Raw genomic sequence first — 12119 nt, 5'->3', positions numbered from 1 at the left:
ATACCACTGATGATTCTGAATTGTTGAGCTTCAATGTTAAAGGGTTGCGGCTTGGAAGAAGAACTGTGTGGATGATACAATGAAGGATTGGGCTAATACAACCTGCCACAATGTCAAGGATGTTTTGAAAAGAAACTCAATGAACATATTTGGAAAGAACGTCACTTTGGAAAACTGTAAGTAATTGAAAGTGATAAAGATGAAGTTTGATGTTCATGATGTATCAACTAAAGAGGGGGATCAACTCTACTTTGTTTGTAAAACTGTTAATAATTGATGTGTAATACCGTATTTAGAAGAATTCTAACTGAAACCATTTTCATGCCGACACATGCAATAGCGGAGACTAGGAGTATGAACGGGTAGATTTTCAACAAAAGACCTTAAATTATTGTTTTAGGGAAGTCAACCGGGGTACAAATACAAGAAAGACAATTTCAGCTTCATAGTTCATTAGGAAAAATTACGTACCGGCCAAAAGGAAACAAAGTAGTCCAGTTAAAATGAATTGGTAGTATTTTACATAACTAAAATGAAACATTTGACTTGATTATTGTGAAAGTAATCAGCAATATTTACCTACCTCGGCTTTTCAAAACCCTCTATTTCCGTGGTCCGTCATTCGTCCCTTGTCCGTCTGTATGTAGATACTCCCTATTATCGCTATTTCTTGAGCAGTACTGGAAGGATTTTTCTTGAATTTCGATAATTGAAGTTTGTTGAAGCCATTTCTTGAGAAGCACTGGGAGTATTTTTTGTATCGCGTGTGATAGAGTTGCATAGCGAAACGTTATTTTCCGCAGCAGTAGCTACGGCGACGGAGTCTGCAGCGGCGTCATCATTTCTGTTAAACTTTTAATTTCTCTGTTAATGCATAATCTATTATAATGGTACCTACAATATGATTGTATGTATATATAACCATCCCAACGCACATTTCAGATTAGGATTTTATCAAACTTTTAATGTTTCTCTTATTTGAAATTTGAATAAATGAGTCATGTTAAAGTTTCTACATTGATCTAAAATTCATACGCAATCATAATGGCCTATGGAATATTATTTTACACAAAATGTTGCAAGTATTTAGCTGACGAAAGGTCGAGGTCGACGGGGCAGAGGTCAAAGTCACTGTCAAATATGAACGTAAATTTTGTATCTTGACTGATAAACATTTTGAAATTATGTAGCAAAGTAGGTCGGAATTAAGCTTGTCTCAAACTTTATATGTTGGTTTCCTTCGGTCCCTAGTTGTGTCCATTGATTTTGAGTCTAATTTGCAGAAAAGCAAACGTCTGACAGTTTAGCTGTGCAAAACAAACAAAAAATCTTTTTATATAGACTGTGAGGTATGATTTTATTTGATGACTTTTTGTTTGTCATTTGATTCTATAAAAACTTGTAGAATGCAAAATGTTCACACGTGATTCCCGTCTTGATAAAAAATAACTTGTATTTCTAGGTACGAATGATGTATGTAGCAGCTATGGACAATTATCAGTTGCCAATCAGAACTGGACTAACTGCATGCATCTGCTAGTAACAGCTCTGATGGTAGACAGTATGATAAATACTGGAGTAAACAGGAATGTCACTCACCTAGCATTATGCAAGTAAGTAGGAAGACATTGTACATTTTTAATTATATTTTCTTTTTCTTTGTGTGTGTGTTTGTATGTTTTATGATCACTGTTGAAAATCAAATTATTCATTTCAGGTTATACAACGTGAGCTTACAATGTGTAGTGAATTCCACAAGAAACAAAGGATATAACTGTAGTAGTGCTTATATGAATAAATGGGCTATACCTGTCATCTCACAATATGTCAAGAGTATGAACACGTCATTAACCAGGATTGATTCATCTGTCGCCTTTGATGCAGACACATGTCCAGGTAAAATTTGCGACTGAGGGATTGCGGGGTTTTCCTATTTCTTCAAGTGATTACTTTAAATCATAAAGAGGTATTTTCACTGATAATGCATTAACTTAGATTTTAAATAAAATTGAGTCTGTGATATTAGCTGTAGCAACATTTACTTTTTGGCAACACGTATATTTTCGATATAGTTCATTGTTGATATGTTAACGATTTTTCTTGATTTTAAATTCATTTCGTTTTTCAGCCGACAGCAGTGGTGGGCAGATTTGTGCCTTGCCAGCATATTTCCATGCCTCCAATGCATACGGGTCCCTGCTCTACACTCATATGATGGGAACGTTGAGCTTGCTCCATAATATCGATATAAGGAGCTTTGATGGGTCTGACTCTACAGACAGCGGCCTGTTCACTAATGAAACCAGTGGCCTACGTATGAATGGATCAAGCACTAACGAAAATGTCACTTCTCACATGCCTTATTCCCCAGGATCATCGGAATGCATCATCGATACCAGCCAATCGGCAGATCCTTGTGTGCAGGTATTTAATTGAAACCCCATAGGGTATACTTTTATTAACATATCTCGGATGGATTAGAAGTACATTGGCGCGGTGCTAAACACCATACTGAATCTTACAAATGTTGACCTCGATCAGAAATGTCTATGTCTACATCAGACAATGGCCGTTGATTATATAAATAGGCTATTTTCCACACGTTGAAGAGTAAATGAAAATATGAACAAAGTGTATTATATTCTTAAATCTGAAAATTAAAATAATGGTTTCCTCGCTAGTTGTTTAAGATACATGATTATAATCAAACATGATAGCATGGATTAATTGATTTCTAATTATTTCAGTGTGTATGAGATGGAACTTGGGCGTATTTTGGCATATTTGGACAAAGAGAAGAACAACTGCAGTGTGACTAATATGCTACCCTCCGTGAAGGCTGCTGTGGCACTCTTGTTTAATCATGTTCGGCCAAATATTAACCCCACTGCAATACTGGATAATTGTAATGGGACAGGTAAATACTGACATAATCAATTGATATCTTGATTAAACAGATATTTCATTCATTTACTAGATAAATTCTAACAAATTGTGCAATTTGATAATATATGTGTGTCACAACAGACTTCTTGAAGTTCATTTGGGATGAAATGAACATGGTGCTCTCGAATTATATTGAAATCAGACAATTATTTTCACCAGTTCAAAACAGCCAAAAAAATGGACAACCATAAATCACCCCGCCTAGTTTGTACCTAGCACATTTCAAATCCATGGAAGTAATTTGTCAATTTATAGACCTCGTTTAGGATATCCTGTTTTTTTCGTTGTAAGTCCGTTCTCAACTTAATAAATGGTCATGGCTAATGGCGTTATTTTTTTGTTCTTCTGTCCACCTGATCTAAAGGCGCTAATTGCATTGTGATCTGGGGGAAATTGATGTCCATTCAACCACGTTGATGATCAGTTGTACCCCAGTACACATTTAATGCTTCCACTGCCAAAATAATCATGACTCTGTGAACAGGTGGCATTATTACGTTATCAAGCCCCTGTTATTGATAACATCGCAGTGATAAGAACTTTTCGATGTCACGTTAACAACGTGATTCCCGTATTGAATGACTTTAAATGTGACGCTCAGTGGCCAACATCCTGTACGATCCTAACGGCTGTATCACTGCTTACTTCATCAAGCTGTGGCATGACATGGGTAACTTAATTGCCACAGACACCCAATCGGCAATTACATCCATGTACTGAATATCGTTGTGACTCAAGAAAACAAAAACCATTTTGCCCAAATAATGTCAACATTTTTCAGATATATCTAACAAGCCGTGCTTTAAATTCTGTAAAATGTCTTGGGGGCATTTTGCTTTATTGCCTTGTATACATCATTCAGTTGCACAGCAGCAAAATAATAACTGCAATTCAGGTGACTATTAAAGAACATGCTTGTCTTGTTTTGTACTAATAGTGAAGAAATCGAATGAATCCATTTGCAACCCAAGAAAATTGATGCTGAAGCGTGCAGCAAGCTGTCTGTGGTATTGGAGCGATTCCTGCATGTGAGTTGAATGTTAAGAAGTTATCATATACTTATAAGTATTTGCCTAAAATCATTGCTGTCATAGAAAAGTGAGAATCCTGAATTATCGTCACACTGTTTAAAAATTGTTTTAACACATTGATTGATATGGGTTTTGATTGGTTTTTTCTCTTCTTTAAAACAAACAAAACTTCTATTTATATATATCGGACCCAAATTGACCATTTATGTCCATTGGCTTCTTGTTTATGTGTCCAATAACCAACCTACCATCTGCTGTCTTTTGTAGGTCATTCCAAGTTTTCAAGCACTGCGTTTTAAGTAACAACACGTTTTCCACTGAAGATAATTGTACTTACGACCAGATAGTACAAGCATGGAAGGACGGAGATCACTTGAAAAATCTTATATATCCACATTTGAATACTTCCAAGTGTGAGGATAGTGGAGATAAAGGTAATAAGATACGCTATGGCAATCTTTGACTATGAACGTAAACATTTTGAAAGTACTACTACTTGTGGGAAATTACAAAAGACACGGAATTGCTGTCCACGGTTCTTGAATATTTATTTTGCGATAATTTCTAACGAACAGCTTTATATTCAAACACATTCGAAATCAAATTATATAAATAAAGTAAATCCAGAATTAATGTCTTCTTAATGTGTAGTTCTCAGCAGCACAGTGTATCAAAATGATTGAACTTTTTTGCCAGGAATAAAGAATCTATTCAAATAATCACATTAAAACTACTCTACTACAGGTGTGATGACGAAAATATATTTTCAGTTTCAATTTCTTTAATCAGCATGTGTCAGGATACGTAACAGATATAACGTATCGGATTAAAATATGTAAGAAACACTTAGGATATTTATATTGGAATGCTTGTTATTTTCTTTGGTGTCAGTGAGGTCTTCCTCATGTTGTAATGTTATTCACATTTGACGCATTCACTATACTTTATCTGTATCATTATTGCCAATATAGTGCTTTTGTTTGTTTCAGATCCTTCTGAGATACCATATAAAGTCTTCGATATAACTATTTTCTTTCCTGGCGGATGGAATGCAGACATGGAATACCGAATTAAAATAACAGTGAGGGTTGCATACACATTACTATTTTGAATATGTTAATTAGTAGTCGGCTCAAGTGAATCAACTTATTGTGACTTCCATGATTCATTTGGGAGAGATGTGATCCAAGATATCTACCTGAACCATGTTTCATCAATTATATTTCATCACTAGAAAGGCATAGACTGTGTTCACAAGTCCATGTCAAATTGGCATCTTATTGAGGTGTATATTACAACAGAGGTTTCAATTTCGAAGACGACATGAAATACTTGATGCAAAAGTTACATGATTCGTTCTTCATATTCTTGAAAATTTCACAAAAAGATCAATTGTTTATATAATGTTTTGTTTAATCCTGTTTTAGCTCTGAAAACTAGATAGAATATCAACTGGAATTCTAATGTCTAGTACATGCTATGTCATACTTTAATTCAGGTTATTTTATTGCTGGCTTTCCTTTACGTTTCTTTTTAGGGCGAGGCTTTGATGAGACAGGCGTTAACGGGTTACATTTTGGGTAGTTTTTATGTCGGATCTATCAGGTGAGTCATTTACATATATGCTTTGACAGCCCAATTAACTGGAATATGAAACACTCATCAAATACTATCGCTCTAGAAAAAAGAATTCCAATCAAACCTACTTTTGAGCACAACTCGTAAGAGCTATTCTCCTTGTGAGCACTGATACGGTTCAGAGGTAACCAAGAGACAGTGTTGGTCTCTGTCACGAGGAAAACGTGTCTCCAGCATAATGACAAAGCAACTTTATGAAATATCAAGGGTAGATTACTCCCCTTTATGTGACACAAAGAAAAACTTTATAATATGTTGTGCTATTTTTATTTTCATTGCTAATTAATTTCATTCTTCCACAGTCTGATGTTGATCATGATTTATTAAGAAAAGTTATATGATGTTTTTAACTTCTATATTTTGGTGAAATGAAAATGTCTCCAAAAACAATACTCTTAATTGCAAGTTTCTCAGCTAAAATAGTATACTCCCTGTAACCATAAGACATGTAAAGAAAATAGCGGTATTTTTTTAAAATCTTTTTTTAATTTCATGTTTTCTCTAAAACTAGCTGTAGGCAATTTTTCCTGCAGATTAAATGGCGGCGCAAATGTCCCTCGTGTAAATTTTCATGACAATCAGTTTAAGATGTTTGACCATGTCTTATCCCCTTAAAAGTTATCACTGCACTGCACTGAATGTAAACTTTTCCTGCAGATTAAATGGCGGCGCAAATGTCCCTTGTGTAAATTTTCATGACAATCAGTTTAAGATGTTTGACCATGTCTTATCCCCTTAAAAGTTATCACTGCACTGCACTGAATGTAAACTTTGAACCATGTGCATTTCGAACTTCTGAAATTTTGTATACGATACCTTCTCATTTACCAATTCAAGAGGCCCAAGATCATGTTGTTGGGCCTGTTACAAAGCATGCTGGGCATAACTATTTCTGTTAACATATCACTTTACATTATCTCTAGTTTTGTAAGGTAACTTCATACAAATTTAAATAAAACTATACAATAATGTAAGCCTTCAATGCCGTCTTACAACATAACTCACGAACGCAGTTTTTCATATGAATGTCAAGTATAGAAGGCTTATTTGAGAACTTAAGAAGGCAAAGAAGAATCATGTACTTTCAATAACAGGGATCAAGTTGAAAACTATTTGCAATTTTGTAATATAAAGGTTTTTCTCTTGTGAGAGACCTTGTAAAAGATTAATTTGCAAAACCAATACTTTCGAACATTTCTGTGTGACTTGAGTAAATCATGTGTATTTATTTTTGGTTCTAATAGTGAAATCAGCAGACAAAAAAGACAGGCATCAGACAATTCCACAACTGCAGGATTTGCTGCGGAATGTGAAATCAAGATTGCCAGTGATGTATCTGTTGTGAATGTGACAAGGAACATCACCGAGACCATCAATAAAGTGAACATTTCAAGTGTTTTCTATGGCGCTACAGTACAAGTAGGAGAAAAGAAGGATGACCAAGGTTTGCATTTTGTATTTAGATTAAAAATTTACCCAATTGCCAGTCGTAAATTTGTCAGAATATGATAGCCCATGATTTCCATTTCAGCATTTGATTTTTGCGCGATTTCCTTAAAACTTTGAAAGTTTTTAAATCATTATATGAACTTGTGTTTTTACTGAGCGGCATATTAGTTCAACAGCTTTTACCTCACCTTGTCCGACGGACCAGTGAGTTTATGCCATGGTGTGGCGTCCGTCCGCCCGTCCGCCCGTCGTCCGTCAACATTTCCGACTACTCCTGAACGCCATAATGGATTTCGATGAAATTTGGTCATGAGTATTATTGGCCAAAAGAGATCTAATGTTGTATAAACAATGGGTGTTGCTCCTCTGGGGCCAGAGTTGCGGGACCCAATAGGGGAAATTGAGGTAAATTCTCTAAATCCCTGCTAGTCCTGAGCACCTGAATGGATTTTTGATGAAATTTGGTCTAGAGCAAAGGAGATGTATTGTTAGCTCATCTGCCCGAAGGGCGCTTATGCCGTGGTGCCTCGTCCGTCCATTCGGCGTCGGCTTTTTCCTTTAAACAACTTCGTCTCAATATCCATGAGGCCCAGGGACTTGATATTGGGATTGAAGCATTCTGGGTGAAAGGCTACCAAGTTTGTTCAAATGAATGATCAATGTCACTGGGGTCAAAAAGACTGAAATCTTAAAACGACTTCTCCTCAATAACCAAATGGCCCAGGGCCTATATATTAGGCCTGTAGCATGCTCAGGTGATGAGTTACCAAATTTGTTCAAATGAAATACCTTGACCTACAGCCATGGTCACAGTGGTGAAATATGCTATTATGCCGTTGTGTGACGTCCGTTGTCCGTCCGGTGTCAAATTGTCCGTTAGTTCTCAATCTGGGATATTTTTCTTCTAAGGTAAAGGTTGTTAGGGGAAAAGTTTGGAAGTCGTTATCAACAAATTATGTAACATAAATATTTGAAGGTTGAATTATTCTCAAGATCTACTTCCTTACAGAACACAGAGATGTATGTTATCAGCAGACGGATCCCTCTTTCGGATACCATGTGTTTTCTGAATGTTTCCATGGATATCAAGTATCTACCTACTTACAAGCAGGACTTGGCAATTTTACTGGTTTCGCCAATGTACAAAACCTGTTGTCAAAAGTCGATGGTGAAAGCTGTAGGTAAGTCAACAGATCAAATAATTGTTCATCTTGTTCGTCATATCTACTGTATCCTGGTAATGTAATATGCTCATGTTTGTAATTACATCATATACCTTTAGTAGGGAATGCTAATTATAATACCACATTCTATCATGATGACGTCGCCTGCAACTAAACAATATATACAATTATTAGGTTTCTGGTAGCTAAATATTAGCGACACCATCAATGTATCGAAAAGGTAAAATATCGTTCAGTTGAAATGTTTGATTATATGATACATATAATATTGTAGCTTATTAGTAGATAGTATTCAGTGAAAACTTATAATAACCCCAGGGGTTTATATTCGACATTACTTCTGTTTCAGTCTTCTCAGCATTGGTTGGTCTTGTTTTAACACAACTCTTCACGCCATTTGGAATGAAAACCACTGTCCAAAAGAAACTGCCTTGACAACTATATTAGATTACAGCGCCTCAATTGGTGTAAATGCTATGAAATTGAACACTACCCTCAACCAATGTACAGGTATACATTTCAATCAGTTTATCAACATAAGCGATAACAGGTTGACAGACCCGAATTACCTGATACTGAACGCTTTTGTTTTTTTGTGTCGTCAGTAAAAAGCATGCTACATATAGATATCACTATGTTGGCGTCACCAGCGTCGTCCCCACAGAGGTTACCGTGCAATAACTCAAGTCCCCTTTGGCCGATAAAACTCAGACTTCTTGCAGATCTTCCTTACCACAAGTACTAGCTTGGGAATATTTTTGAGGTCCAAAGGTCAAAAGTCAAGTTCACTTACTAAAAATCGCAATTTGTTTCTGTGCGATAACTCTAGTTCTCTTGGGCCGATCAAACTCAAACTGTATGCAGATCCTTTCAACAAGAGTTTGCATGTTATATTTTTACTGGTCGAAAGGTCAACGGTCAAGGGTATTGTTAATTCATGTAGAAAAAATGTTTCCATGCAATAACTCTAGTAATCATCCAAATTTCTGTGCAGGCGCCACATCCACATCTGTGGAATTCTTGTTTACTTGTTGTACAGTTTTATTTCACTATGTCATCACTCTATCAATTTTAATAATCAAACATTAACTTTTTCTGTTAACTTTTTCAGTGCAGATGGTTAGATCTTTGAATAAACAGACCTTCAAAGAAATTCGCTATGGTTATCAAGATTGCAGTAGTACTTCTCATCTCAATTCCTGATCCTGTCGTTTTAGGGCCTTTGTTATGCTTTGAAAAAAAACAATGCTTCAATAGATTTCATACATTTCCTAGGTATATATAGCATCCTTAGGTTCATGGAAATTAATTTCATGAAAACAGTGAGTCTGGAACCCCATGGGACTGAGGAGTGGTTCAAAAAGAGGAAATGTGGCTAATTCTTTAAAATCTTTCTTTTGCAGAAATGACTTTTGCCGTATCAGGTCCCCAAATCGAAGATAAGGTTACCCTATATTAATCACCCTGTCATCTACAATTAGTTCAATTGTTTTGTATTTATTGACCGATTTACATGAAATTTTGAGTATACAAACAAGGAAAACTGTTGTCATTAGGGCAAAAGGTCAAGGGCAAATTTTGTATCTTTTCACTTATAAATATTAATTTAAGCCATTAAGACATTATGAAGCAAAATTGGAATTAAACAAGAGTATACTGACCAAGATGGAGTTCACTGAACCAAATGTCAAGGCCATTCGGGTCTAAAGGTCAATGAAATAATAAATAAATCAAATTAAAGCTAAGATATGAATATTATATTGGTATTTACAAATATGGAGTTTGAGGGGGAAACAAGAGTCGCATCACAGGACATGTATAATGTATAGTTTGCTTCCTTGCTATTGTTTTGGTGTCACATTTTTCGAACCAAAAATCTAAATGTTACTTAAAAGATTGTAGTGCACGATACTGATTGGCAGATCCCCGATTTGGAAAAAGCACATGTAATATAACTTAGATTAGAGTGTTTTACCATAACTACTGAAATACCCAGATGAGCTAAACAGGCCTTCTGGGCCTCTTGTTCCGATTTGTTGTACTGTGTAAATGAAAACTAAGTATACCTACATGTATTAATAAAATGATCATAACTTTGTATTCAAATTGATTGAAACTTGCCGATTTTTCAATCGAAGCGAAGATAGATAAATTTGTTATTTTGCTGTATTTGTGAAATATTCAGACTAGTTTTTGACAAATAACATTAGACGTTAGCTATTCATGCACAGATTATCCGATAACTGCAGAAAACGCTTAAATTATGTTGATTGGTCCTTTCAAAATGGCGCCGTCAAATTGACGTGGAGTATCGTCACAAAGAGATGACGTAATGAATTATGTTACTGATTCCCGCATTTTTTCACACTATTAATTTTTCCGATGTTTTAATTTTTTTTTTTAAGTATATAAAATGCAATAAAAAGAAAATTGAAGGGTTTCCCGCTTAATATAATATATATTTCACGAGTATGAAAGATGATCGATATTCTCCCGAGTGAAATATATCGAACTATTCTGTCATAAGAGTATCCTGTATTTATATGTCACTGACAAGGCTTGTAAATTTGATTCCTTGTTTATCATGATTTAACAATGATTGCTATTCTAGCTCAACCAGGATTTTGGATAGATGATCAAAGCATATGTGATAACGAAGATCATATTATACCATGGCTGTTGTCGACGTGTCTTCTTGATTGGGATGAGATTGACGTACTTATGCCCGTCCTTTTTGGCAATTATACAGGGATAGATGACATAGGATGCAGGTAAAGTTTTGTTTATTTGTTGTTTTTTTTGTCTTGCAATTGATTAAACTTCCATGGTTTGTTTGGTTCATTTTTATTAAGTAAAATACGTTCTGTAACTATATCAGCACGTGGAAAGTTATATTTGCGATGGAATAAACTATTTACGTGATATATCTTAGGTCTAAAGCACCTCGCAGGCATATTCTAATTTCGGATGTCATAAATATATGAGTTCATTGATTTGTCATTTTAGAGTCGGACATCATATATTTGAATGTGCTCATAACATCACGATGAACGATGATATCCAGCAATACTTTCAGTGTAAAGTAGAAGATGTATTGGATTCCCTAATCTTGAAAGGGGACTGGTATGACCAACTGGTCCCAGGATTGAATGTGACCAAGTGTTTTTATCAAGGTATGCTTATCAATCAAAGATATTGAATGAAAAAATACAGTCTTAATACATGATAGAAAGATCAACAGAAATACCAAACCATAATGCATATAAATGAAAATATCTGATAAAGTGTGGTTGCTAATGTGATCCTTGCAATTTTTCTTCTAAATTCTGATCATCGGTTACAATATTATATCTGGCATACGTTAGTAATTTCCATGAAGCATATTCTTAAGGCTAAGGATGTCATATTAAAATGTGTTCAGCTTTTAAAAAGAAACATGTTTTGGATAAGTTTACCTTTTTCTTAATTTTTCATCATAACTCACTTTGATATTCACTAAACATGGCTTGATTTTCTTTTTTTCAGATGACTAATGAAATGTGTCATCAAGAAGATAGAGCTACATTTGTGTACAAAGAAAAAACTGTGATAACTATACCTTTTATATTCATAGCCAAATTATTTTTATCTCAATTTATTATATTTCTTTTAACAAAACAATTATACCTATCAACTCTTACGTGTGATATGATGTTTCAAATACACAAGCATTACCAATGTAGTTATAATCAATGTAAGATATAAATAGTCCTTCGGAAAAAATATGAAGATACCGGTGTAAATTGTTATATACAAATACCTATGGTATTTATGTTTGCAGTATAACCTGTCTAAACCAAGTCCATCTACCCATCTAGTTACCAAATTATCT

General features: G+C 34.9%; 1 protein-coding gene across 1 annotated transcript in view; it reads left to right on the top strand.

The window, feature by feature from the left end:
* LOC117338962 overlaps positions 1-11781 on the top strand; it is an 86295-nt gene extending 74514 nt beyond the window's left edge. The window contains exons 82-91 of the mRNA XM_033900327.1: positions 43-176; positions 1463-1613; positions 1718-1896; positions 2129-2424; positions 5515-5582; positions 6860-7059; positions 8074-8241; positions 10860-11019; positions 11255-11421; positions 11774-11781. Coding sequence (XP_033756218.1) covers positions 43-176; positions 1463-1613; positions 1718-1896; positions 2129-2424; positions 5515-5582; positions 6860-7059; positions 8074-8241; positions 10860-11019; positions 11255-11421; positions 11774-11781 — 1531 coding nt within the window. The remainder of the gene's footprint in view (positions 1-42; positions 177-1462; positions 1614-1717; positions 1897-2128; positions 2425-5514; positions 5583-6859; positions 7060-8073; positions 8242-10859; positions 11020-11254; positions 11422-11773) is intronic.
* The last annotated feature ends 338 nt before the right edge of the window (positions 11782-12119 follow it).

This window comes from Pecten maximus, chromosome 12, assembly GCF_902652985.1.
Source record: "Pecten maximus chromosome 12, xPecMax1.1, whole genome shotgun sequence".
NCBI classification, from domain to species: domain Eukaryota; kingdom Metazoa; phylum Mollusca; class Bivalvia; order Pectinida; family Pectinidae; genus Pecten; species Pecten maximus.
The sequence above is the reverse complement of the archived record's forward strand: the minus strand, read 5'-3'. Positions and strand labels throughout refer to the sequence as shown.